Source organism: Paramormyrops kingsleyae, chromosome 11 (assembly GCF_048594095.1).
Source record: "Paramormyrops kingsleyae isolate MSU_618 chromosome 11, PKINGS_0.4, whole genome shotgun sequence".
Classification (NCBI taxonomy): domain Eukaryota; kingdom Metazoa; phylum Chordata; class Actinopteri; order Osteoglossiformes; family Mormyridae; genus Paramormyrops; species Paramormyrops kingsleyae.
In genome coordinates, this window is record NC_132807.1 from 17,939,363 (window position 1) to 17,966,973 (window position 27,611).

The 27,611-nt window shown below is 50.6% G+C and overlaps 1 protein-coding gene across 3 annotated transcripts in view; it reads left to right on the top strand.

Annotated features, from left to right (window-relative positions):
• The window catches only part of tln2b (talin 2b), a 78,582-nt gene extending 55,681 nt beyond the window's left edge, over positions 1 to 22,901 (top strand). For all 3 annotated transcript variants that reach the window (XM_072718169.1, XM_072718170.1, XM_072718171.1), the window contains 33 exons: positions 1 to 72; positions 380 to 482; positions 1,058 to 1,266; positions 2,722 to 2,841; positions 3,186 to 3,383; positions 3,960 to 4,099; positions 4,448 to 4,541; positions 5,222 to 5,311; positions 5,390 to 5,512; positions 5,703 to 5,846; positions 5,973 to 6,134; positions 6,250 to 6,390; positions 6,919 to 7,100; positions 7,966 to 8,098; positions 8,580 to 8,681; positions 8,761 to 8,931; positions 9,024 to 9,170; positions 9,359 to 9,460; positions 9,556 to 9,675; positions 9,930 to 10,076; positions 10,755 to 10,921; positions 11,363 to 11,546; positions 11,631 to 11,756; positions 13,734 to 13,850; positions 14,145 to 14,330; positions 14,798 to 14,905; positions 14,988 to 15,093; positions 15,850 to 15,974; positions 18,574 to 18,699; positions 18,779 to 18,841; positions 18,949 to 19,131; positions 19,220 to 19,345; positions 20,106 to 22,901. The exon at positions 1 to 72 is cut by the window's left edge and continues 57 nt beyond it. In XM_072718169.1, coding sequence (XP_072574270.1) covers positions 1 to 72; positions 380 to 482; positions 1,058 to 1,266; positions 2,722 to 2,841; positions 3,186 to 3,383; positions 3,960 to 4,099; positions 4,448 to 4,541; positions 5,222 to 5,311; positions 5,390 to 5,512; positions 5,703 to 5,846; positions 5,973 to 6,134; positions 6,250 to 6,390; positions 6,919 to 7,100; positions 7,966 to 8,098; positions 8,580 to 8,681; positions 8,761 to 8,931; positions 9,024 to 9,170; positions 9,359 to 9,460; positions 9,556 to 9,675; positions 9,930 to 10,076; positions 10,755 to 10,921; positions 11,363 to 11,546; positions 11,631 to 11,756; positions 13,734 to 13,850; positions 14,145 to 14,330; positions 14,798 to 14,905; positions 14,988 to 15,093; positions 15,850 to 15,974; positions 18,574 to 18,699; positions 18,779 to 18,841; positions 18,949 to 19,131; positions 19,220 to 19,345; positions 20,106 to 20,234 — 4,446 coding nt within the window. In that variant the 3' untranslated portion in view covers positions 20,235 to 22,901. The remainder of the gene's footprint in view (positions 73 to 379; positions 483 to 1,057; positions 1,267 to 2,721; positions 2,842 to 3,185; positions 3,384 to 3,959; positions 4,100 to 4,447; positions 4,542 to 5,221; positions 5,312 to 5,389; positions 5,513 to 5,702; positions 5,847 to 5,972; positions 6,135 to 6,249; positions 6,391 to 6,918; positions 7,101 to 7,965; positions 8,099 to 8,579; positions 8,682 to 8,760; positions 8,932 to 9,023; positions 9,171 to 9,358; positions 9,461 to 9,555; positions 9,676 to 9,929; positions 10,077 to 10,754; positions 10,922 to 11,362; positions 11,547 to 11,630; positions 11,757 to 13,733; positions 13,851 to 14,144; positions 14,331 to 14,797; positions 14,906 to 14,987; positions 15,094 to 15,849; positions 15,975 to 18,573; positions 18,700 to 18,778; positions 18,842 to 18,948; positions 19,132 to 19,219; positions 19,346 to 20,105) is intronic.
• The last annotated feature ends 4,710 nt before the right edge of the window (positions 22,902 to 27,611 follow it).

The following is a 27,611-nucleotide window of genomic DNA, read 5'->3' on the forward strand; positions in this document are numbered from 1 at the left end:
CTGAAAAACGAGCTCCAGGATGCCAAGATGGCCGCCGTGGATGCCGAGCTGAAACCCCTCCCTGGAGAATCGGTCAGCGCGCGTCTCCCTGACAGTTAATTAGCCATATAGCCGCTACAGCATGTAAATCATTTAACGGCCCCATTTCAGCCATGTCTAATAATTCTTTGTCGCTGTGGCTGTAAATGATTTTGAGTGTAAGGCAGGGGGGTCTGCCACCCGCTGTGGGGTCTACAGAGCCCTTGTAGGGGGAATAAACGTGCCCCCCATCCCTGCTCTGAGCTCTTCATTTGGAGGGACTGGGTTAAGAGGAGTTGAAAGCCTCTGACTGACTGCTAAGTGTCACATGCATTAACGAGGCGGCGTCCTTCTCGCTCAGCTTGAGAAGTGTGCCCAGGATCTCGGAAGCACCTCCAAGGCTGTGGGCTCCTCCATGGCCCAGCTTCTCACCTGTGCCGCCCAGGGCAACGAGCATTACACAGGTAGAGCAGCGACCGTGGGCAGCCCAGGGGGGGCGCTGTACATCACCGTGAACATGGTCGGGGAAGGTTCTATCTCTGAATCCCACAGTGACCTTTCCACCACATGAATCTCCATATCTGTGGAACAGCAACGCCAGTTGTGCGTCGTGATCCATCCCGTTATCCTGAATGATCCCGCGGCTCGCTGACCTGGGATCAGTCAGAGCTCCCTCCCACCTTTCCGTTCGCCAGACTTGCGTTCCGGCTTCCTAAATCTCGGTTAAACCCGAATGCCGCCGATCTTTTATTTTGATTTAGCACGTCTCGTACGTCTAGCATTTGTTTGTCTTGATATAATAGCTCACAGAAATATGGCCGCTGTCATTTTCTCAGGCCAAAGTAATCGTCTGAATCATTTCCTCGGAGCGGTACTTAGCTTGTAAGGGGTGACAGGCATTTTTATTGTCTGGGTCCAGTTATTGCCGAAACTGCTATTTATACTCTACATTTATGTATGTATTTATATATCCAGTAATACTCGCAGCCTGCATTGGAGTGTACTTTGAATGTCACACATGCCACCGCTGTCCGTCCAGGTGTGGCAGCCAGGGAGACCGCTCAGGCCCTGAAGACGCTGGCCCAAGCCGCCCGCGGTGTCGCCGCCTCCACCATGGATCCCCAGTCCGCAGCGGCCATGTTGGACTCGGCCCGCGATGTAATGGAGGGCTCCGCCATGCTGATTCATGAGGCCAAGCAGGCCCTGGTCTCCCCAGGGGACGCCGAGAGCCAACAGAGGCTGGCACAGGTGAGGAACCGGGCCCCGTGCTGACTCAGTAACCATGGCAACCTTACTGTATGGTTACCACGGTTACCTTTCTGTACTTTATGAAGTAACCCCATCGGACTAGATTATTAAAGATAGCATGCTTATTGTAACAGTTTCTTTCGTTTTGATAATGAAACTTTCTCTCTGATGCTTGAACTCATGTCCTATAGTCATAGTAAGGCTGAATTGCTGTTTCAAAATTTTAGTTACTGGCCTTGAGTTGAAGATTCTATGGGTCGTCCAACAGTTTTTAATTATCACTAAATCCAGGTAATCACCATTGCAACTACTCCCCACAAAAAGGAGAATTCTCCAGTGTCACATTTTTCCTAAGCGCCGATATTAGAGAACAAAATATCCATGTTAAGGAAAAAAAAATTCTACCACATGCCTGTATCTTTCAGGGCAGTGAATCAGGTGATACTGGGGCTCTTTCTGGAAGGTTTGCCAGGGGAACAGTGAGGACATTTTCTCACAGACAGACCCGTGTGCTGCTTTCATTCAAACCCTCATCCACAAGGCCGCCGTTGAATGTTAAGGGAACAAAACAACTCCATCTTCTGCAAACAGATGTGTTAAATTATAAAAGTAATCCATTCCATTTTGGTCATTTATTTAAAAAGAAAGCCAGCAGCTAGTTAGTGACGCATGCAATTAAACTGCAGACTGCGGTGCTGCTGAGGATAATGGCCACTGCCGCGTTTCCGGCAGGTTCCGTAAGGGTCGTGCATTCTGGCCGCTTCATTCATCTCCCTTTCGCTGGGTCCATGTGGGGCCCCTGTCACCCTCTGTCACTGCAGTCCATCTGTAGATGCTCGTTTAGATTTCCGTGTGCATGCAAAACATCTTTGCTTTCAGAATATGGAAGAATAGCCAAAATATTTTGCTAATAAACTTCCATAACCGCTCAAGTTACACGCTTTGTTAGCATAACGGCGCTAAAACGAGGCTAAATCAGATATAACCAATGAGCTTTAATTCAGCCTGGTGCTGTGTTACCGTGTGTCCGGGTTTCCCAGGTCGCGTCCTCTTTTGGTGTCCCTGTCTGGGAGTCCGGGCGGCTTTTCAAAAATCAGCGGTTTGTCCAGGTTTAGCGTTGCAACCTGTATGACCCAGTGCTGCAAGTTACAGTGCAGTAGCAAGTGAAGGAAAATGCACCAATTTTCAATATACGGCATCCACTGCATCATCGCACAGCATTTACAAGGCTCGTGCACACGTTCACTTTTAAAAATTAAACAATCTGCACATCCCTATATGTCACGCTGCTCACGAGTAACATCACCTTCCAGATACCTTTCTCACTTTGATACTTGATATTTGTTTTTGTGGTGAACAGTGAATCGCATTTAGCCTGGCCATCGGTGGTGTGAGTGTGGAACCATAAATGCGGGTTCCCATCCTCAGCGCGTGTGCCGGTGTCCCTGTTCTCAGGTGGCCAAGGCCGTGTCCCACTCCCTGAATAACTGCGTCAACTGTCTGCCGGGCCAGAAGGACGTGGACATGGCGCTGAAGAGCATCGGCGAGGCCAGCAAGAGGCTCCTGGTGGACAGTGTGAGAGCTCCTGTCCTCGTGTCGCTAATCTGAACAGTCCCCACATTGTCTCTCTACACTGTCAGAAAAAAACGATACAACCCTGGTACAACTTTATTGCTTAAGGTACAAACAACATTAATGTACCCCCAGTGGTGCTATAATGTTCCTCAGAGTCCATTTCTGTACCATTATACTAAAAGGTACATTAACCTACAGCTAGGGTATAATTGGCAGGCCCAGTGAAAAGTACTTCTACCCTCAGAAGTACAAATCGGTACGTATTCTTCTGACAATGTAGCAACACGCTCACAGCACCGCGGCCACTGCCGGTTCTGACTGCGTGCCGCCTGTGCCACCTCCAGCTTCCCCCCACCACCAAGTCCTTCCAGGAAGCCCAGAGCGACCTGAACCAAACTGCGGCCGACCTCAACCACTCGGCCGGGGAGGTCGTCCACTCGTCCCGCGGCACCAGCAGCCAGCTGGCCGTGGCGTCCGGCAAATTCAGCGAGGATTTCGACGAGTTCCTGGACGCCGGCATCGAGATGGCAGGACACACTCAGGTACCACTGCATCCTCCTCCGCCACTCTTACTGCCATGGCGTGCCAGACTGGTCTGAACCGGAGGTAGTGTTTATATTGTCAGTCTACATTTAGGACGGATTGAAACATTTAAGTGACGCGATAAATGGTGCGTCCTGTGGGTGGCGCTGCTCCCTCACACCTCCATGGCTGGGGTTCGAAGCCTCCCTACACCTGGCTGGTTTTATACCACAGTTTGAAGACATGCAGTTTGATAAACTGGCAACTGAAAATTGCCCATAGGGTGAATGTGTTTGTGTCCCCTACAACAGACTGACGTCCTGTCCAGGGTGAACCCCTGCTATGTGTCCTATGTTGCCTGGGTTCCAGGTTGATGGATGGATGGATAGTTGGGCTCTTAAATTATGAAATGCCTCCATCAGCGTTTGATTCATTAAACGTTTATTTAGGCTAATGGCCGCCCTCATCCAGAGCATTATTCATCGGGGGGGTGGCCTTGGGTCTTGTTTGTGTTCGTCACAAAGCAACAAGCTCCCCAACAAGTGTGAAAATAACTTCTTTGTTTCTGCCCTGCTGTTGCATTCTGCCTTTTTTAGTGCAAGGAAGACCAGTTCCAAGTCATCGGGAACCTGAAGAGCATTTCCATGGCCTCCAGCAAGCTGCTCCTGGCCGCCAAGTCCCTCTCGGTGGATCCCGGCGCCGCCAATGCCAAGAATCTCCTGGCCGCCGCCGCAAGGTGGGATGGGGGAGCGAGATCGCAACGGTGATGCCGTTTGCAGGCGGTGCTCTTGAAGTGCCGAAGGAAAATGAGTGTCTCTGACTGGGAACTTCTGTCTGTTTGTCAGTCTGTGGTTCCTCGGTCTTCTTGTGGACTTAATCCAGTCTGTCATGTATTAAACGTGATGTGTCGCTCACTTGTGAGCATCCTGCTTGTAGCTGCCCCCCCCCCGACAGCTCATTTCCACCCGGGTCAGTCGCAGATTGGACACACGCCGTGACTGTCACGGAACCCTAACCCTGACATTGCCGCACGTTGGATCCCGGGCCCCATGTCTGACTGCCGCCGCTTTTCCACCCATTTCAGAGCCGTGACTGAGAGCATCAATCAGCTGATCACGCTGTGTACCCAGCAGGCCCCGGGGCAGAAGGAGTGCGACAACGCCCTGCGTGAGCTCGAGGTACGGCTGCGTCCGTGCCGCTTATGGAGATGGCCACCCAGCTATTCGCTCTCCTGTTGTCCTGTCGTCCAGGAAACCAGGCACCTACGTGACAGTTCTGTTATTCTAGAGAAATATCTTAATTTGTCTTAATCTGAGCTTTTTTCGGGATCTATAGTTTTCATTTCAGGTGAACTGGTAACTATTAGTTTTGTGTGTGAGACGTGATCGCTTGGAGCTCTCTGCAGGTGAGGCATGGTCCCTGTTTGTGCTACAAATGCTGGTTATGTCAGCCCTGCTTCCTCCCACACCCCCATCTTTGTGGCTCCACATCAGTGCTCTGTGGGGGCTGTTAGCTTCTTTAAATAATGCTGCTTAGCCCAGAGGGCCCCTGTATTGGAGAGAGCTACTCGGTTTCATTTAAAAGGCAACATTCTTCCTCTTCTTGGGCCTTTGCCAAGAAGAGAGTGGCGGCCACCTACCATGAATGTGTGTGTGTATCTCTGGGTCTGTGTGTGTGAGACTGTATCTATCTGTGTAGTTCCATATTTTAGCTGGATAGTGCATCCTGACACAATCAGCCTTGTGTAGATTCGCTGGTTTAAATATGGAGAGGTGACAAGGGCCCCTTGCTAAGGGAACCTTCAGCCTCGAACCCGTGACTTTTATTTACTCTCTGCCCCATCTGGTGGTGCGCGCAGGCGGTGAGGGGCATGCTGGACAACCCCAGCGAGCCGGTCAGCGACCTCTCCTACTTCGACTGCATCGAGAGCGTCATGGAGAACTCAAAGGTAGGGGGCACCTGTGAGGACGCAGGCTTTCCAGCTGGGTGGGGCACACGTGTGATCATCTCCTTCGCTCCCTCCCAGGTCCTCGGGGAGTCTATGGCGGGCATTTCTCAAAACTGCAAGACGGGAGACGTGCCAGCTTTTGGGGAGTGCGTGGGCGTGGCCTCCAAAGCCTTATGCGGCCTGACTGAGGCTGGAGGACAGGTGAGGCCAGCGGGGCTCCTGCCATGTGGCGCCCCCTGTTGGAGGGATATCAGATGCCATCCCACCCCACACTGTTCAAAATGTGGTTAATTTTATGCGGCTTATGTGTTTCAGTTATCATGTTCGTTCAGATCTTGCTGAGTGGTGTTTCTCCTCCTCCTCCTCCTCCTCCTCCTCCTCTCCTCTGTAGGCCTCTTACTTGGTCGGTGTGTCTGACCCAAACAGCCAGTCAGGCCACCAGGGCTTGGTGGACCCCATCCAGTTCGCTCGAGCCAATCAGGCCATTCAGATGGCCTGTCAGAACCTAGTGGACCCAGCCAGCAGCCCGTCCCAGGTCAGCGCATCCTGGGTCATTGGGAGGACCTGAGATTGAACTGCCCTACCCCCTTGTCGTCCCCCGCGACCACCCCCCCCCATCCCCCCCCAGTAAACATTCTCTGAAGGTCTCATTCACCACCAGGTGCTGTCTGCAGCCACCATCGTCGCCAAACACACGTCAGCGCTCTGCAACGCCTGCCGCCTGGCCTCGTCTAAGACGGCCAACCCCGTGGCCAAGAGGCACTTCGTCCAGTCAGCCAAGGAGGTCGCCAACAGCACGGCCAACCTCGTCAAGACCATCAAGGTGCACCGTCTCCTCCACTCCCCATGAAACATCTGCTGCTGGTGTGGAATGGGATTTAGATTTACCCCCAGTATTATTGGCTGAAGGTGGTACCACTCGCTGTCGCCCCCTGCAGGCCCTGGACGGTGACTTCTCCGAGGAGAACCGGGACAAGTGCCGCGTGGCCACGGCGCCCCTCATCCAGGCCGTGGAGAATCTCACCACGTTTGCCTCAAACCCGGAATTCGCCAGCATCCCCGCGCAGATCAGCAGCGAGGTACTGAGCTCCATCATGACCTGAATCCTTGGCCAGTCACAGCTGCCGATCACCTCCGGTATCTGAAGGTGTTTTTCTTTCAAGATGACTTCCTTAAAGCGAATGGGATCAAATTTACACTCATCTCTCTGCTTCGGTGCAGTTGGTGTAACCCTGAGCTTCTTAACCAAACTCAAAAGGAGAAGCAGACCATCCATGGTCATAGCATTAGAGGGTGGTGACCTCAGTAGTTTATTCTGCATGAGTTCTATGTCTTGTTTTGAGTGATTATATTAATCTGCTGACATCCCCTGGTAGATATTAATCAGGTGGCTTAGTATTTAAGGACTTAAGCTTGGAGCCCGAAGGCTGCAAAGCATGAATTGTTTAAGAAAAATATGAATCACGTACAGAGACCCTTTTGATCCCAGTCAGGAATTTTTCAGTAATACCCAGAAACCCAAGCTGGAGTCCGGTCCCGTGTTTCAGTGGCGTCCCCTGGAGGTGTGGTTAGCAGTTGGCTGATGACCATGTCTTCCCGACGTGCAGGGCTCGGCGGCTCAGGAGCCCATCATCCAATCCGCTCGTGCCATGCTGGACAGCTCCACTGAGCTCCTCAAGACTGCTCGCTCATTGGTCATCAACCCAAAGGACCCGCCCACCTGGTCCATCTTGGCCAGCCACTCGCGCACCGTCTCGGACTCCATCAAGAGCCTCATCACAGCCATCAGGTTCGTCCCCCGGCACTGACTTTGGCAGCTTCTCTATGCTCCCTCGTTCATGGCTTCTGACATCATCATCTTCAGATCTTTCTTCACTCCATAATATACAAATGTCTTTTTTAAAAAATAAATAAATAAATGAGCCTCATGTTGAAAATGCTCTCCTTTCCGCTAAAATAGTCGTTACTCAGAGCCAGAACAACATGCAAGACTGTTCCACATTTTATTTTGTGGTGCCCCCAGCCTCAACATGAAATTCTTCTAAAAATGGGTCATTGTGTTACATTACAGTAACTTTATTACGGATTTGCACCAAGTGGCCAGCCTCGAGTTTTTCTAAGCAGTAAAATGATCGTATTCTTCCTGGCCAGGGAATCTGAGCTGGAAGCTGCCAGTTTTGTTCTATGGTCTTGTAATGTAAATAAAAATATTGGAATGATATTCGGGGGGGAACCTATTGGTATAAAGCCTGCTGTCAGGGCTGATGTCGATCTCTGTCACCGACTGAAAAAAACGATTGGGCCTCGATTAGACCCTTTGCAAAGTGGAACAGAAACCTTTGCCCATGTTATTGGAGAATGAGTTTTTTTTTTCCCTGTGCAGAATGCAAAGTGCTCTGTTCATGCAGCATGTAATATAATTAGTTTCTGGATGCCCAGGACGACATCTGGGGATTATCTGAAGGCCCTTTTATCGTTTTAGTGGAATTCCCCTGTAAGTAACAGGGAGGATCCTTGTGTTGGTACTTGGGCTGTAACGGCGCTCAAATCTTCGAGGGGTGACTTGGCTGCTGGAGCGGGGTGCCCCCGGTTTCCCGGGCCCCCCCTTGACAGCGGACACACCATGTTGCTCTGTCCCCCTCCCCACCCCCCAGGGATAAAGCTCCGGGGCAGAGGGAGTGTGACTCCTCCATCGACAACATCAACAAGTGCATCCGGGACATTGAGCAGGCGTCCCTGGCTGCCGTCAACCAGAGCCTCCCCAGCCGTGATGACATCTCCCTGGAGGTAATCACTACGCTGCCAGCTCATCACTCTGCCTGTGCCAGGGGAGATTTTAGGATCTTTTTTTAAGCTGGGGGACAGAAGAGAGGCCATAATTTCAGCAGAGGGGCCTACTGTTTCATTAGCCAATAGTATTTTTTGAATCGGTAGGTGATGGGAAGGTTCACACTGTGGGCCAATTAGCTTTCAGCTCAGCCTGTGCCCCTGTGGCAGCCCCCCTGTATGCACCCCTGGCCTGCACGACCCCCACCCCCATGACTCAGCAGCACACATCTTTAACATAGTACTAACCCATTTCTTCATCGTTAAGGCCCCCACGCTTCAGGAACCTGCCGGTTTGTGCCTTTTTGAGGCCTGAATTCAGTCTGACGGCCTCGTTTCTGGTGTCCCGGTTTTCTCCGGCCTAATTCCCTCTGGGATAGTGTCTCCTGCAATCCCTGGCGGCTTCCATGTGGCACTTTCACGGTCTGTACCGCCTCCACAGGCCCTGCAGGAGCAGCTGACGTCCGCCGTGCAGGAGATCGGACACCTCATCGACCCCATCTCCACAGCGGCGAGGGGGGAGGCCGCCCAGCTGGGCCACAAGGTGCGCACACACAACACGCCGGTTACAGCATGACGCTGCGGTCCGAGCCTGACCCGGCCGCGTGTCTCGCCCTACGCAGGTCACCCGGCTGGCCAGCTACTTCGAGCCGCTCATCGTGGCGTCTGTGGGGGTTGCCTCCAAGATCCTTGATCACCAGCAGCAGATGACCATCATGGACCAGACGAAGACTCTGGCTGAGTCGGCCCTGCAGATGCTATACGCTGCTAAGGAGGGCGGAGGCAACCCCAAGGTCTGCCCCAATCGACCGCGTAGCCTTTTTGATGATGATGAGGATGATGATGAGGATGATGATAATGAGGATGATGATCCCCCCTCCCCCAGGCGGCGCACACCCACGACGCCATCGCCGAGGCAGCCCAGCTGATGAAGGAGGCTGTTGACGACATCATGGTGACGCTGAACGAAGCCGCTAGTGAAGTGGGCATGGTGGGAGGCATGGTGGAGTCTATCGCCGAGGCCATGGGCAGGGTGAGTCGGGGGGGGGGGGCGGGGGGGCACTGTCCACATAGTAACTTCACTGACCTCGCTAAGATGGAAGCCCCCTCTGTAAGGTCCTTGAGGGCCCCCTTTGCTGGATAGGACACTCATCGCCCCCTCTTGCCCACAGTTGCCTTGTGCTAATGTTCGCGCCTAACGCTAACTCCTTACTCCCCCAGCTGGATGAAGGCACCCCCCCAGAGCCCGAGGGCTCCTTCGTGGATTACCAGACCACCATGGTGAAGTTCTCCAAGGCCGTCGCCGTCACAGCCCAGGAGATGGTGGGTGAAACACTGAGCCGTCGTGAAAGTTCGCCACACCCATTCTTGAGCTCAGTAACCATGGCAATCTGTGCCCCCCCTCGCCCCCGCCGCAGATGACCAAGTCGGTGACCAGCCCGGAGGAGCTGGGGGGGCTGGCCTCGCAGGTGACAGCCGACTACAGCCAGTTGGCCCTGCAGGGGCGCCTGGCAGCCGCCACCGCAGAACCGGAGGAGGTAAGAGAGAGAGACCGAGCAGCTCAAGATTGCCCCCTGCCTGCGGCCCCCGTGAGCTGCATCCTCTATCTGCGAACCTGGGCCCGAATGACATGCCTGTGCTATTAGCCAGTCTGATTAAAGAATACCAATATGTGAAAGACAGCTAGCCTCTGTATTTAAGCTTTGTGTTTGTCATATGTTCATTTTTACGTAATATAGTGGAGCTTTGTTAAAGGCATATAAAGTCATGTGACCGACTGCTGTGCCCGCAGATCGGCTTCCAGATCCGGACGCGGGTGCAGGAGCTGGGCCACGGCTGCATCCTGCTGGTGCAGAAGGCTGGGGCCCTACAGCTGAGCCCCACGGACAGCTTCAGCAAGAAGGAGCTCATCGAGAGTGCCCGCGCCGTCACCGAGAAGGTGGGGGCCGCAGACACGGCGATCGCTCCCAGCAGTATACTTTGTTGATTTGCTGACCACATTTTACTGCATAATTTTATTTTTTTTGTGGTGAACACTGCGGCATGGTCTTGCCTCTGAGGTATGGGATGTGAGTCCATCAGCGACATTCATAGACAGTGTCCCGTTTACCTGTGTAGTCTTCCTTCGGTTGTTTACCCGAAAATGCTGTGATGCGGGCCAGCCACTCGGGGGCGCTGTCCACCGCGTGACTGCACCTCTCGGATGGGTTTTCCAGTCGTGATCGCTGCCACTATCCTGACTGGTTTCTATTTTCCCCACTCGGTTCCGCCGATTCACTCGATTCAGTTTGAGGTTTGTTGCGGCCTTGTGTAATTTGCGGGTGTATATGTAAAGAGCTCCGAAGCCCGGGACTCATTTAAAGGTGTTTTTCATTAAGTGGCTTGTGAAGGACTGACAGCAGGCCCCTCGCTCTCCACTGTGCCGCATCTCTCGCTCCTTATCTCAGCAGCCCCTGCTCATTCACGACTGCATGACGCCGTAATTACCGGCACGGAGATGCTGCCCGTGCAGATGTCTTCTGTGGGTGACGCTGCCAGTGCGTGCGAGTGACGCTGTTTTTTTCCGGTAACCATGTGATCCGGATCACTGGCTCCGCCCCCCCTGCCTACCCCACAGGTCTCCTTGGTACTGTCAGCTCTGCAGGCGGGAAACAAAGGCACCCAGGCGTGCATCACGGCCGGCAGCGCCGTCTCCGGCATCATCGCTGACCTGGACACCACTATCATGTTCGCCTCAGCCGGCACGCTAAATGCGGAAAACGACGAGTCCTTCGCCGACCACAGGTGAGGCGAGGAACGCCGACGGACTACGGTCTGCACTGGGGGGGCCAGATGCCTGGCCCGGAGGGACGAATTGTTCCACATGTGCAGAGGAATTCTTGGATGGAAAAGCAGAGAAAGCTCAAGCAGAGACAACTCAATTCAGTTGAAAAATCCCTTTTAGATCCCGTCCAGGGATTCTGTGTATTTAACACAGCTCTTCACAGTAGGTCAGGCATTCAGGGTCATCTGAAGGAAGTTCATCTCGCCCTTTGCTTTTACTGACCACCATCTGCATATTCTCCTGACTCCGATGTACAGTTTGTGTATAAACATAAACAGCGACCAGACACGTGTTTGAGATTGTTTTCAGGTTATTGCTGCTCAGACGGGATCAGGCCGTTGCCCTCGTTAGAGTGCGGGTACGCTAATCACCATGTCACCTGTGATCTGGTCTCTGCACAGGGAGAACATCTTGAAAACGGCCAAGGCTCTGGTGGAGGACACCAAGATGCTGGTGTCTGGGGCGGCATCCAGCCAGGAGAGGCTGGCACAGGCTGCCCAGTCCTCCGCCAACACCATCACCCAGCTCACAGACGTGGTCAAGCTGGGCGCCGCCAGCATCGGCTCTGATGACCCGGAAACACAGGTAGCCATTCGGGAGTGTGAAATAATTTGAGTGGTTGCGCTGTACGCAGTGTTTGCCTGATTGTAATGGTCCTCCAACCTCTAGGTGGTGCTCATCAATGCGGTGAAGGACGTGGCCAAGGCCCTGGCTGATCTGATAGGGGCTACAAAATGCGCTGCAGGGAAGTCTGCTGATGACCCGTCTATGTACCAGCTGAAGAGCGCCGCCAAGGTGGGGCCCCGGGCAGACAGGCCCTTTTCAGGCATCCACAGAGCTACCCGTACCTCTGACTCGCCCATATTTGGGCATCCACAGAGCTACCCGTGCCTCTGACTCACCCATATTTGGGCATCCACAGAGCTATCCGTACCTCTGACTCGCCCATATTTGGGCATCCACAGAGTTACCCGTACCTCTGACTCGCCCATATTTGGGCATCCACAGAGCTACCCGTGCCTCTGACTCGCCCATATTTGGGCATCCACAGAGTTACCCGTACCTCTGACTCGCCCATATTTGGGCATCCACAGAGCTACCCGTACCTCTGACTCGCCCATATTTGGGCATCCACAGAGCTACCCGTGCCTCTGACTCACCCATATTTGGGCATCCACAGAGCTATCCGTACCTCTGACTCGCCCATATTTGGGCATCCACAGAGTTACCCGTACCTCTGACTCGCCCATATTTGGGCATCCACAGAGCTACCCGTGCCTCTGACTCGCCCATATTTGGGCATCCACAGAGTTACCCGTACCTCTGACTCGCCCATATTTGGGCATCCACAGAGCTACCCGTACCTCTGACTCGCCCATATTTGGGCATCCACAGAGCTACCCGTGCCTCTGACTCGCCCATATTTGGGCATCCACAGAGCTACCCGTACCTCTGACTCGCCCATATTTGGGCATCCACAGAGCTACCCGTACCTCTGACTCGCCCATATTTGGGCATCCACAGAGCTACCCGTGCCTCTCACTCGCCCATATTTGGGCATCCACAGAGCTACCCGTGCCTCTCACTCGCCCACACTTGGTTTTCACAGAGTACCTCTGACCCGTACCTCTGCCTTGGCCACATACAGACGTCCATGGCACTGCCTGTGCCTCTGGTTCAGTTACACTCTACCTCTGACTGACATCCACAGAGGTGCCCATGCCTCTGACTCGCCTGTATTTGGGCATCCACAGAGGTGCCCGTGCCTCTGACTCGCCCGCACTCAGGTGTCCACAGAGGTGCCCGTGCCTCTGACTCGCCCGTATTTGGGCATCCACAGAGGTGCCCGTGCCTCTGACTCGCCCGTATTTGGGCATCCACAGAGGTGCCCGTGCCTCTGACTCGCCCGTATTTGGGCATCCACAGAGGTGCCCATGCCTCTGACTCGCCCGCACTCAGGTGTCCACAGAGGTGCCCGTGCCTCTGACTCGCCCGTATTTGGGCATCCACAGAGGTGCCCGTGCCTCTGACTCGCCCATACTCTGGCGTCCAATGAAGCTGCCTATGCTTCTAGCTGAACAGCGATGCTGTGTGTATGAGAAGCTCGCCATCCTCCTCCTCCTGCTACAACTGCAGCCTCCTTGCGCTATGATTTTTATTCTCCTTCAGGCAAGCATTACCGAAATAATGGCTTTATAAGGACAGCAAAAGACAGCTTAATACCTCAGGTCTCCCACATGGGTGACAGGCAAGGGGTCCCCCCCCGGGTACTAAAATAAAACAAATTTCCTTGGCATAGCTTCCTTTATTTAGCTTAAGTTGAAGACCAGGCATCGCCTGTTCCGTCAAACCCCTGACCCGGTGGTATTAATGTCGTTTCTGGCAGATTGCCGGTTCTGGGGGGAGGGGGCCAGGTTCTGTTTACTGCTTCTCGCCAGTGCTGACAGTGACGGCATCCAGCTGAACACCGCTGAGGAGAGCTCAGTCGCAGGGGAAGCGGGGGCCATGACTCGCGTGTGCTGTGACTTGCACCCAGTTTCCCATCAGAAACATGGCAGCTGGAGGTGGAACTGCCCTGAGCTTCGATGTGACTGAATGTCATAGGTCACAAGACAAATCCTGCACAGTCATTGGGGAGTTAAAGGCCTCACGTCTTTAAGGATGGCGGTCTAACTTCTGCCTTGCATGGAGACACGCACTGTGATCTCCACCGCGTCTCTCGGATCAGTTTACGGTCAGTGATGCCCAGCCTGTCTGCTGTTCCTTTCACAGGTGATGGTGACCAATGTGACGTCTCTACTGAAGACCGTGAAGGCGGTAGAGGACGAGGCCACCCGGGGGACGCGGGCCCTGGAAGCCACCATCGAGTGCATCAAGCAGGAGCTGACGGTGCATTGGCGCCCCCTGCTGCCTACTGTCTGATCTCACAGCTGCCCACATTAAATCCCAGCTTAGCTGCAGCTGCTAGAGCGACTGTTTATTTTAGCCATTAATCTAAATCAGTGGCTTTGACTGTAACATTTGTTAACATTGGTCCGAGAACATAAACGGCTGGAGCTGGTGATATTTGTGACTCTGGCCTGGAGGTTCGGTCCTGAATTTGAGGTCTTCTGTTTGTTCCCGGAACACGTGTTCAGTTAGGTAGCTAAACGTTTGGGTCTCTGACATCACTGATGTTTGCAGGTCTTCCAATCCAAGGACATCCCCGAGAGGTCGACCACTCCGGAGGAGTTCATCCGCATGACCAAGGGTATCACCACGGCAACAGCCAAAGCAGTAGCCGCCGGCAACTCGGCGCGCCAGGAGGACGTGATCTCCACGGCGAACATGAGCCGCAAAGCCATCTCCGACATGCTCAGCACCTGCAAGGTGCCCACCCAGCCGCTGGCTCCGGCCAAACCAGGGCGCTGTTACCTTGCCGTTTGTCCTGCTCTCGACGTGTCCGGTCCTTCAGCCAGCTTGGGGATGTACGGCTTTCCGGCCCCCATACTTCGAGAACAGTCCGCATTACGAACCCAGTAGAGGAACTCGCCTGCTTTGCCTTTTCCTCCAGCCATTTGTCACAAGCCTCCTGGTGCCTGAATGGCCCAGTGCAGAGATTTCAATAGTGCTCGGTCAGCGTTTAGTTTGGCCTGGCGTAGCTGTTTGTTAGCGCAGCTCTTCACGCCCTGTCATTAGGAAGGCGGGGGCCGCAGGGTTGCCATGCATCCCGGCTGGACTTGGCCACTCTGTACACACCTCTGTGAGCTGAATGTTTGTCTCTTTGTCTGATGGGGCTGTTGATGGGTAGGCTGATTCCCCTGCTCGCTGTAAAGTATAAATCCCCCCCCCACCAGCAAGCGGCTTTCCACCCGGAGGTGGCCGACGATGTACGGGCCAAGGCCTTGGCGTTCGGCACAGAGTGCACTCTGGGATACATTGAGCTGCTGGAGCAAGTGCTGCTGGTAAGACAGGGGGCAAGCGGGCTCTGCGATCCAGGCCGTGGGGCAGGGTGGGGGCTCAGATCGTGCGTGTGTGTGTGAGCAGGTTCTCCAGAAGCCCATCCCGGAGCAGAAGCAGCAGCTGCCCGCGTTCTCCAAGCGTGTGGCCGGCGCAGTCACAGAGCTCATCCAGACGGCGGAGGTGATGAAAGGTGAGGGGGCCACGCAGCCTTGGGGACTGGGGGGGGCAGGCGAGGTATAAACGGAGACGGTCACGGGTGTAAAATCAGGGTTAACCAAAGGAATGTAAACTCTGTGTTAATGATAGGGCTGTAAACTTGGTGTTAATGATGGGGGCTGTAAACTTGGTGTTAATGATGGGCTGTAACTGGGTGTCAGGCGTGGGGGTGTAAACGCGGCGATGTCCTCGCTCTGGTTTTACATGTCAGCATTACACACCGCATAAATAATGGCCCTGGACAGCGTGTCTGAACTTTCAAACCCGCCTTGGGCAGTACGCTAATCATGTGACCCCCGGTGCTCGAGAGACGGGGACTCCCCGTCACCAAGGTAACAGCCTTTGTCTTTCTCTCTTGCCTCAGACGGGGGTAAGTTGACCACACACTCTTTGTCGCCTCCCATAGACGAGGCGGGCAAGAGTTTTTCATGCTTTCATCAGCTCATCTCCCCAGGCCTTCAGCACTCGACATCGTCATGGCGACACTGTAAAATGCCTGTATAAAACCCATGCCGTTTTCGCAGTGTGTGGCTCCTACACAGCTAAACGCAGTAGCATGCCGTGCGTAGCCACTGCACGCTTTCACTCAGCGTCGGGGTCCAGCCATTGACCACAGAGCAGCATTGACTACAGTTGCATTCGGGCCATATGGTGGGGGGGGCCATCTGGGGGCCACATGGGGCGAGGTCACGACACCCCCGTACCTGACGGGGCTGCGGTGGCCTTTCAGGCACAGAGTGGGTGGACCCCGAGGACCCCACCATCATTGCGGAGACGGAGCTGCTGGGGGCGGCGGCTTCCATCGAGGCGGCAGCTAAGAAGCTGGAGCAGCTGAAGCCCCGAGCGAAGCCCAAGGTATGGGCCCCTCCCTGTGGCGTGTGTGTGAGCAGTGTGCACGCACAGCGTGTGTAAGGCTGTGTATGGTGCGTGTGCACGTTTCTATAATTACATCTTGAGGACCAGATTTCCTCACAATGTGATCAATCTGTTTTTTTTTATGTTTATTTTTTGGCATTATGGGGACCATTTGTTTTGGTCCCCGAAAGGGGAAACTCATTTTGATTAAAAAAATAAAATAAAATCTCTGACCGCAATCAAAAAATACTGTATGAACCTGTATGGGCCGAGTGTGCGGCTGACCTCTCTGCCAGTCACCCAGTGTCGTGCCGTTTTCCATACTCAGCACTTTGCCTGCTCGCGGTTGTGCTCCCCCCCCGTGCCGGGTCGGCCGGAGCCCATGTTGTGGCCCCGTGGCCCCTGCTGTCTTTGAACAGAGCCAGCTGGATTAATCACAAGCCACACATGTCCCGCTCTGCCGGCCTTCTCATCCTGCATTCTTCTTGAAATACTCTGAATGCCTTCAGGGCTGAGGTGAACTTTCTGCAGCCTGCTTTAAATATTGTGCACCCTCTGTATCTTTGGCGGGTGGGGGTGCTTGGTGATGGTGTTGAATATTAGAGCAGACGTGTGTTCGGAGGAGTCTCTGTTTGCCTGATGTTGGCTTCGTTTCCAACGAGCGTCCTCGGGACCGCAGATAAGCACGGTCTGTGTGCCTGGACCTGGGAGATGAGCACTCTGTACTTCCCATCATTCCCAGGCGTAGTCGGGTCGTCATTTTCGTGGTGCAGGTTTCTGCTTCCCCTGATTACTATTGTTATGTCAATCAAACACACAGGTGTTGCAATTGCACTCGTCTGAACCAGGTCAGGTCGGGTGGTCTTCTGGTCTTGTCCGATTGTCTGCTGGGCAGCGTGGAGAGGCTCCACCCTCCCCCTGCGTTTCTCCCCCCCCCCCCGCGTCCTGTGTGCCCCTGTCTAAGTGGTCACTGCCTGACCTGCTGTTGTTCTGTCCCCCGGTTTTAAAGCTGGAATCCTGCTCTGCAGGGCTCTGTCTGATATGTTTGATATATTAGGTTGTTATTCAGTCCAACTATATATCAAACATATTCCTACAGTGTCCCGCCCTGTCTCCAGACACGTGCTTTCTGTGTGCTCCTCTGTTGTCCTGAGGTGATTCAGGAATGCTTAGATGTTCTTGCCTTTTCTGTGTTGACTCTTAATTTTGCTTTTTTTGGCTTGGGGAGTCATTGCTTTAGTTGTCAGATGTTCTTTAGCGTGTTTTACACATCAAAATCAAGGATTTCTGTGTATCGCGTTGCACTCGACCTGAGGACGGGCAGCCAAACGGACATAAACCTGAACTCCCTTTGTATAAAGCTGCAGTTCCCAGTCTCCACCACACAATGTCACCGTTGTGGAGTCTTCTGTGTGTGTGTGTGTGTGTGTGTGTGTGTGTGTGTGTGTGTTTGTGTGTGTTTGTGTGTGGGGGGGCATGTCTACTGAATTGATGTAGGCCTAGTTCTTGCGGAATATCAGAAGGATTGTTTGCTTATAATTAAAATCCTTCTAATAGTGGTGGTTAATCATATGGGGAAATCTGTAGGGTTTTATATGTATGTCCCTAGATTATGATTTTTTTAAATATGATTTTTGGCAAAATTTAATATTTATGAGTCTCATTTTTCATTCCCTACTGACAAAGGCTTTTAAACATTCTTGCATGCATTTATAAATGTAAATGAGTTTTGAAGTTTTAAAAATAGTTTGATAAATTAATTTAGTGTTACCAGTTGAGTCTATAAGACCCCTAGGCTTTGAAATGTAGTCAGCATGGCATGGTACGTGGGGGGACGGGGACGCAAGCATTCATCCAGCACGCTTGAGCCAGTAGCGAGGCAAAGTCCAGTGGCTGTAAGCAGAGAGGAGGAAGATCAGGCTGTGCGCCTCACGGCTGGTTCCTCTGAGTCCTCCTCACGTGTCTGGGGGTCCTCATGGCACCACCAGTGGTGGCCACCACACTACACACTCTGTTTGCATTCCAGTGCTTTGATCAGTCTGTGTTTTTCTGATATGACTGTTGGCATTTGGCCAGTCTATTTTTGTGACTCATAATGCGGTTGGCGTTTGTTCAGTCTGTATTTTTGTGATATATAATGCAGTTGGAATTTGTCCAGTCTGTATTTTTGTGCTAATGACTGTTGTCGTTTGCTCAGTCTCTGTGTTTCTAATGCAGTTCGCGTTTTGTTCAATCTGCATTTTTGTGACACATAATGCGGATCGCGTTTATTCAGTCTGTATTTTTGTGACATATAATGCGGATCGCGTTTGTTCAGTCTGTATTTTTGTGACATATAATGCGGATCGCGTTTGTTCAGTCTATTTTTGTGACATATAATGCGGATCGCGTTTGTTCAGTCTGTATTTTTGTGACATATAATGCGGATCGCGATTGTTCAGTCTATTTTTATGTATGGTGGCTGGCATTTGAGACCATCTGAGCAGTAATAGGTATCGTTCAGCTTCCGCAGTTTAATTTGCTCCTAAGTTGCATGCCTTTCCCTTCTGACTGGATCTTGTTAACTTTGCTGGGCCTGATGGACTCATTTCACTCTCAGCAAGCAGACGAATCCCTGGACTTCGAGGAGCAGATCTTGGAGGCAGCAAAATCCATCGCCGCAGCGACCAGCGCCCTGGTGAAATCGGCGTCTGCCGCACAGAGAGAGCTGGTGGCGCAGGGCAAGGTGAGTCTGGGCACCGAAGAAAGTTGGGCAATGCTGAGGTGTGGAACGCGGTCTCCTTGGTGACTGTGCTGTTTTTCAGGTGGGCTCCATCCCTGCTAACGCCGTGGACGATGGTCAGTGGTCTCAAGGCCTCATTTCTGCTGTGAGTTTCATCGTTTAGCCCTTGGACATGGGTGGGTGGGTTATAACAGTAAATGTTGCCCCTTCTTGGGTTTAATGGCTCCTCCCATCTCCTGCTTCCTCCTGAAGGCCCGCATGGTAGCTGCTGCCACCAGTAACCTGTGTGAGGCAGCCAATGCCTCGGTGCAGGGCCACGCCAGCGAGGAGAAGCTCATCTCCTCAGCCAAGCAGGTCGCTGCCTCCACCGCCCAGCTTCTGGTGGCCTGCAAGGTCAAGGCTGACCAGGACTCGGAGGCCATGCGGAGGCTGCAGGTATCTCCACACCCAGGCACCTCCCATTTGCCAGTGGGCGACACCGTTGATTGGTTGCAGTGGTGACTGCCCACTCTGTCTCCCGAAGGCTGCCGGGAATGCCGTGAAGCGGGCGTCCGATAACCTGGTGCGGGCGGCACAGAAGGCAGCCTTCGACAAGGCAGACGACGACAGTGTGGTGGTGAAGACCAAATTTGTGGGAGGAATCGCTCAGGTGAGGCTTGGCTTCGGAGGCCGTGCTTAGCCGATGGTCTGGCCAATCGCGTCACATGGCTGTCCAGCCCTTCGCAGATGAAATTCCTTCATGATCCAGTGGGTGTTTTCTCAGACGGGACTCAAGGAATGTCTCTGTTATCAGTCATTCCCAGTCCTTTGAAACTAATTCCTCAAATTCCTTTTTGATCAAAGGCCTCATTACTCCTTTAATCTGCATCCAAATTTCCGATGGGGTGGAAACGTAGGTGACGCCTTGTTCCCGCCTCCCTGCATCTGTCATCCCTCTGCCTTTGGGTTTGGTCTGAGCACCTGGTAGCCTCGTCCCGGTTGCCCTGGGTTACTTCCTGTACTGCACTGCGTTGTTCTCTATGGGCCTTCCGCAGGCCTGCCTTCATCCACCATTTGCCATTGACAGTCAGCTCAGGAAATAGGCCTTTGTTGTATGAATCCTCTTCCTACCCATTCATTAGAGGACCCCCCCCCCCAGCCCTAAACACCGGTATCAGACACCTCTGCTTGCAGCTGTGTCAGGATGGCTGATCGTCAGCCCCTTTGGTTTGCCGTTCCGTGGAGACGGACGGCTTTGGTGTTTGCGCACTTCCTGTTCCTGTGTGTGTATGTGTGTGTGTGTAATTATCCCCATGTACTGTGCCATGTGTGTCGGACGGGTCAGCCCTGTGCTCGGGTAGATCTGGGACCTCCTCGCACGCAGAGCGTGACACTGGCTAACAGGGAGCGCAACTCCTCCCCGCACGCAGATCATCGCTGCCCAGGAGGAGATGCTGAGGAAGGAGCGTGAGCTGGAGGAGGCCCGGAAGAAGCTGGCCCAGATCCGACAGCAGCAGTACAAGTTCCTTCCCAGTGAGCTGCGGGAGGATGAGAACTGACCAGCCCCACCCCCTTCCCAGCCCCGCCCCCTTCCCATCACGGACCAATAGAGCTGCGCGTGTATGCGTGCATGTGTATAAACCCAGGAGAGTGCCACAGACTCCCCATCTCTGTCACAACGGTGTCCCTTTCTGCTGAAGCTGCTTCTCTTCAGATATTCATTTGGTCTGAACCCATAACTCCTGCTGCACAGAAGTCCCTGCGCCCTTTAAAAGCACCTAGACATGCTTCTACCCCATCAGAAAGCAGAGATGGGAATAAGGCCGAATGAGTACCTGAATGACACACACACTTGCACGCGCACACACACACAGCTCGATTTGGATAATTTCAGGAGAAAGGAATTTTTGCTGGTGCAGTTGTAAAGCTACACACAGTTATTTACAGGATGGGCAGTGTGAATGTAAAAGTGGGACCTACTCACTCAATCTGACCCCAGTGTGGATAACCTGTAGAGATGCCCTCTTTCGTTTCTGGGGCTCAGATAGTTCCTGGCTGTATTATCTGCTGTGACATGAGAATTTAATTTTTGAGGCATCAGGTGAAAGCCATCTTTAACTATCCTTTGTTTTCTTTAAGAATGTAGATGGCAAATGCAATGTCTGTGCTCTACCTAAAGAAGGTCATCATCTTTAAGATAATCTACCTGTAACTTTCAGTCTTTTGGATGTGTTTTATTGTGGAAATAGATTTTTTTTTTTTTTTTTTTGAAGGGGCAGTTTTTTTGTGTAACTCTTGCCGCCGTTTGCAGTACATCATGCAGATCGCAATGGCAGTGCTTGCACCACGTGTGTGTCCCATTCGGGCAGTACGTTACCATCACAGATCGCAGTCCGCGTGCAGTCCGTTAGTATGCATCGAGCCACGCATCCTTTTGAAGCTATCTCCTAAACACACTAACTAATGCAATACAGTTTGAAGGGGCTGAAACATTCCGGAGCGGGATGGAGTCTGGTTGTAGAATCTACGTCCTGAATCCGCTCCCCCCCCCCTCCCTCTGGATGCCCTGCATGCCTTCTCAGTACACGTAGGACGGAACATATCACACTTTCACCCCTCACTATTAGATAGGTATCAAAGCCAAATATATAGGAGGCAAAAATGTACAGAATATTTGCTGTTAAACACGTAAGCTTGTCGCCTGTGGTTGACAGTAAAAGTGCAATGACTACCGCATTGTAACCATGCTGCGTTTCCATAATGACCACTAGACTTCCTGAAGACCGTACGCGGGACCAGCAGAAGTGAAACCGAAGTCAATCTAGATATAGATCCGACTTCCTGGAAGCTGCGGGACCTGCGGTCCGTTAGCTGATGTCTGCTTGGTTCTTCTTAAATCTGAAGCTCCTCTGTGTGGCTCCAGTAGTTTAATATAGCCTATACATTCTTCCTGTTTCGATGTCAGGTTTTCAGTGTTTTGCTGCGTCAGTTACACTAAAAGCTTTTTTTTTTGTGGGCAAGTTCCACAAGCAGAACAACCGGATCTATAATAAGTGTGTTTTGGGGTGAATTTAATAGTTGAGACACTAAGAAGGCCCATGAAAAACACTGGCTTGGCTTTGCTTTAGGTTAAAAAAAAATCTTCCTGTGGTAGTGCCTTTTTGGCCCGTTTAAATTGATTGTTAGGAATATGCTCATCCGTGAGTGTCTGTAGTGTAAGAAACCCCTCTTTAGCAAGCGGACAGAGTGAGAGCAGGTCGTTCCCCTGTCTCGTTGAGCAGGTGTGGATTCAGGGCAAAGCGGACGGACGGCGCCACTTTCATTCACCAACGCTGACACTAGAATGCACTGATATTCGTACTTTTTTAAACACTGCACATAATTAATGTTACATTCTGTTTTCAGCCATCGTTTTTCTCCACTCATATTTATGTTCACTTTAGTCCATTTTCTTTATGTATTAAGTCGCACGACACTGCTTGCCATCATGACACTGGGTTATTCCGCCCCTGCCCCCCACCTCCATGCTCACTGCTTGTCTGACCTGTGTAGTTTTAGTGCCTTAGTCTGTAGTCCATACAGCGTCTGCTCCACGTAGCCTCTAATGTATTCCTTTGAGAGACGAGCTGAATCCGATTTCTCATGTCCTAATTAGATCCTAATAGGTTTCCCAGTGATGTCATACTCCTCTCACGTACCATCCTACTCCAAATAGTAAATTTCCCGGAAGATAAACTAACGTCATTCCCTACAAGATGTTTCAGTGTTTCAAATGCTACAGTTCGTGTGTGAGCGTATACGTGCGTATATATAATATAAATATATGTACATGCGTGTGTATGTGCATCCCATAAGCATGCATCAAGATGCATTTGGACTGTTGGATAAGGAGATGCATCCATCTCTGGGTTACTGTATGCTTCACGTATGCGTCAGAGGTGGTATCCATTGTCCCATTTCTCAGTAAGCCACTTTGAATGGAAGTTCTTGAGTTTTTTTAAATCTTTGTAATTAAGATATTCAAATATATATCTATGGTGAACACTATCTAGTATGAAGCATTTTACTGGAGTGGAAAGAAACAGCTGTTCTCATATTGTTCGCTTTTACCCTAAATTAAATGGCTATGAACCTACAGCAGTAATGGATAATGGCGTATGTATACTATTTATCTGGCTTCAAAAAATATTTTTTTGTATTCATTGACAATAAAGGGTTTCAAAGAACGTTTTTTTTCCGTTTCGCCTGACTTGTGTGTTTCGGTAGAAAGAAAAGACGTCTGCTCTGTCGTTTCTAAAACATAACTTTGATTTGTTCTAAAAACCACGACTAAAATTTAAACGCATTTGAAGCCGAACTTTTATATTTCCTAAGATAATATATCAAAAATGTTTACTGATAGTTTGCCGAACACCGTCTCGACGCTTGTCGGAATGTCAGTGCGTTGACATTCCCACCACAAGATGTCAGTGTTGAGCATTTCAGCGTAATTGTGTTTTAAATGGCTATGCGCTTGACTACTAGTCACGACAAGCTCACCCAATAATGGAGAAATGCGTTTTCTCCTGTGAGTTTTCCCACTGATGAAAAATCTGATATAAATGTGTCCACATACACATGACGTTCTGCATTAATCTGAAGCTGGGACATGGTGTAAATTATACTCCTGATTGTTCTGGAGCTGCCCCAGTACCTGTGGAGTGCGATGGCCAACCTGCATGAAGGCCAGCCATATTTGGGCATCTGACTTTTTAGTGGACAGGCACTTCCCTGACAGTGCTACAGGAAGCTGAGGAGGTGTCTCATCATTGAACAAGGAGAGAAAACATTTCCAGAATCCAGGAATTTTAGGATCACTGACAATGACAATCTTGCTGTATAAATAAGCCGTTTTAAATAAGCACATGCAGCGCTATATTGAGATTAGTCAGACGCAGTATCCGCACTGGCCAGGGGTATGTGCTCGTTCTCATAACCGGACATTTCCCTGCATGATTTCACATGTCGGTGGACCACAGCATTGCCACTGTCCCTACACTCTTCCCTCCTCGCCTGGTCATTTCAGATTGAGGTTTTTACTGATGCTGCGTGTCATTAACATGAGTAAAGGATCACTGGCCCGGTCGCAGGCCAGCTGCACCTCTGCTGTAGGACCTGCTTGGACTCTTTGACACGGAGGGAAATCACTAATGATCATCCAGCTGCCGATTCCGCACAAGGCCCAGACCCTGCAGCACGTGCTGCGTTGATGCTTCGCCTTGTCACAGACGGACCGGCACTGGCCATGAGTCGACACCAGAAAGGAGGATTTCATCCGCAGCTTCACACCCCCCTGCCATTTTCCAGACGAGGCTCCCATTCTCTATTTTGATACGCTAGAACCACTGGGCCAAAATTCCACAAGCTTCATTATCAGCATGTTAAAAATGATCTGAATGCAACCATTGTGGTGAAAGATGAAAAAGGGCACAATTATCATAATTAGTGGCTTACAGAGCGGTTAATAGTAAACGGCAGTCAGTATTTGTATGGCAATATTATGAAATTATGATATAAATTACAGGCCAACAGGAAGATTAATAATTAACTGCAGTAAATGTTTTTCCCCCCAGAGAGAAATACACCCCCCCCATCCATCTGTAATACTGAGTGTATTCCTTGGGGGGGGGGGAGGTTGGGGGTAATTTGACATTTTAATTGCACCCACTAAATCCAAACAAGACAAAAATCAATGACGACAAAACAAAAATGCTTCCTAAATGTGTTGCATTTGTAGCAAATGAAAGTTTCGGTGGTGGGGGGGGGGGGGGTCATGCTATAGCAGCTTTGCAAACATCAGGCTGACCTCTGGTGATGTTTGGCCCATTGTCGTAAGATCTAAGACCCCTAAGGGACGAGCTCCCCACTCCACGCCGAAGAGCAGAATAACATCGACCCCTGTGCGTCACCATACACATCCACAGGTGGCTGACGTCCATTTGGAATGGAAACATTCAAACAAGGCTAGGTAAGTCAGAAGTAACTCTGAAATACATGCTCCAACGATTCGAGGCTTTTAAGCACGCGCCCCTCCCATCAACACCATTTTTAAACTGTGTTTGTTCTCCTTTTAGGGAGGTTGGTAATGTAAACAGAGTCTGCAGCTAATAAAGTCATCTGAAGTTTTGTATGTACCATACAGTAGATGCCTATTTTAGGGAGGTATGCTAAGGCGCTATCCAAACAGCCCAACTGCTGGATTATTTAAATGTACAGAGTGAAGTATGTAGTGTTGATTTGAGAGTGAAAACTTTTCACAAAGCAAGAGTATGCTGGGCTCAGGATGAGTCTGAGAACATTTGAGAAGATCAGAATGTTCCCAGTGACCATTAAAAGTTGAAATCTGCATATGGTTTTTTTTTGGGGGGGGGGGCTTGTACCCCAGTCTGTCTTTTCAACTTGCCTGTTAGTGGAATTATATGTTTTCTCCTCAAAAAAAAAAAAAAAAGAATTTTCTGGCTTCAGAGCTTGAAAAGTTCTTTGTTTGCTCACTTCCTGAAAAGGGAGGCTGGTATTTCGCTGGATGCAGGATGTAGTTGCACATTCGTTCTCGGGTGTCGTGACTTTACCGTATATGGAAGCGCATCCAGGACAAATCCTGCGCTGCTGCCTCATTCCTCGACATGCTTGTGTTCTTGCTACGTCAGCGGGCTGAGCTGCCTTCAGTGGCAAGCCATGCATTTGCCATCTGCTGCATGTTTAAATAATGACATTTTACAGGTGGTGCCCCTTGGATGACATTAGCAAGGACTATTGACTCTCCTGGGCAGTACATATCTCCCCACGAAAGCTTTTTTTTTTTTTTTTAAATGCTACTGCTTTTAAGTATTTAGAAATGAGTCCATGTGGAATTGAGGGATTGAGTATTTGCCAAGGAACTTGAAAACAAGACGCATCCATAATTCATGTTCCTCTTTGAATCAGTTCAAGTTGCAATGGGATGAGAGGGAAATGTCTGAATATCCCATTTTGAGAACAGATCAGTTTAGCAAACAAATGCTCAACTCTTGTAAGAATGTTTCCTGTGTGTTTACTTTATAGGCTGCTAAAGTCTCCTGTTTGTAAACAGTTTAGCTGTTCAGTATGAACTGTTTATTGTAGCCTTTTGTGACAACATGAAAATGTTGGTATACTAGACTATTCCTTTGGTGAAATGGTTTTGGCTCCAGTTGTCAGGTGAGTTCGCCTCGTTGATTTGCAGAGGGTTCTGTAACTCATGCAGTCAGTACTCAGAGCCAGATTAGGAACCTTACGTTTCTTAGGACTGCTCTAAAGACCGAGGTAAATTATATCAGCACAGCTGATTACAGTAGATTAAATGACCCTGCAAGTATCTTCTGTTCCTTAAAGTTTTATGAGTCGGAAATCAGATCCTTCAGTCTTAATTTCTACAAAGAGCAGGAAGTGAGGAATCTACTCAGCCTGGAAATGTGCTCTAACTTTACCGATCACGCACCACCTGTGGCTGCCGTAACCCTGAGCCTAGTCCCAGTTCTGCAAAGGCAATCCTCAGGTTTGGCCTTTTAGTTACAACGGAAGTCCCTTTGGTTCTAATGCAAGCATTTTATTCCAAAAAGTGACTTCAGACCACAAAGCTGGGTAATTACCAGCAATAATTATTCTTTCTTCAAGCTCCTTTAAATTTTCATGCAAATGATTTTTTCCCCCATTTCCCCTGAACTTTAAAGTTGTCTTAGATTATCTGGCAAAACTGCCTTGTTGTATGGTAAACAGCAAGGCAGGTGACATGGATCAGGTACTGAGGCATTCGGGGACCCTGCTGAGGTCACTCTAAGGCTCCCTTTCACCCCTCCTCCAAAACCACTCTGCTCAGACTGACGACAGTGACACTCCGGTGACATATGAGCCGTCCTCCTGGACTGAGTATGCAGAGCTTAGATAAATACCCTGTGGCATGTGGCAGAGCTCAGGTAAGGGCGTGGGACATCGAGCAGCTGTGAGACGTCTGAGTGTCACTCGAACATCTGCATAAACAAAGCATGTTGTGAACTTCAGTGCACAGGCCGAAGCCCAAACTGAGTGAATGCAGTGAATACAGAGAAAAGGAATTGACTTTTCAAGTTTTTCCTTCTAGGATTTAGTAAAATAAGTACAGTATTTAGTGGATGGATGAATGGATTTAGCAGAGGCACTTGAATTACATCAAACTACATTAACACTGAATTAATTTTACTACAGATCTAATATAGAATTACATTATATTCAGCTATTTATAACACCTCATACCATTTGTTATGAGCATGAAACCTGTCTATAATTTCCTGACTGTAATGTAATTGTCAGACGTGTTTAGCATTCTGCATGACGTTCTGCATCTTCTAGGCTTTCAGTCCTCATTTTGGCATTGATGAAAAGAATTGAAACTAGATATCAATGACAAGCAGCTGTAATATCTCACTGGGATCAATAAAGTTAATCTTAAACGTCATCAATGTGACATCACCAGTTCAGGGCGATTGAAATGTGATACTTGAGAAGAACCATTAGACCTGGAGGCTATATTGCAACAATGTGCAGTATACACAAATATTCTATACCAGGCACAACCCCCCCCCCTCCAGACTATTTTGTAACAATGTGCAGTATACACAAATATTCTATACCAGGCACAACCCCCCCCCCCCTCCAGACTATTTTGTAACAATGTGCAGTATACACAAATATTCTATACCAGGCACAACCCCCCCCCCCTCCAGACTATTTTGTAACAATGTGCAGTATACACAAATATTCTATACCAGGCACAACCCCCCCCCCCTCCAGACTATTTTGTAACAATGTGCAGTATACACAAATATTCTATACCAGGCACAACCCCCCCCCCCTCCAGACTATTTTGTAACAATGTGCAGTATACACAAATATTCTATACCAGG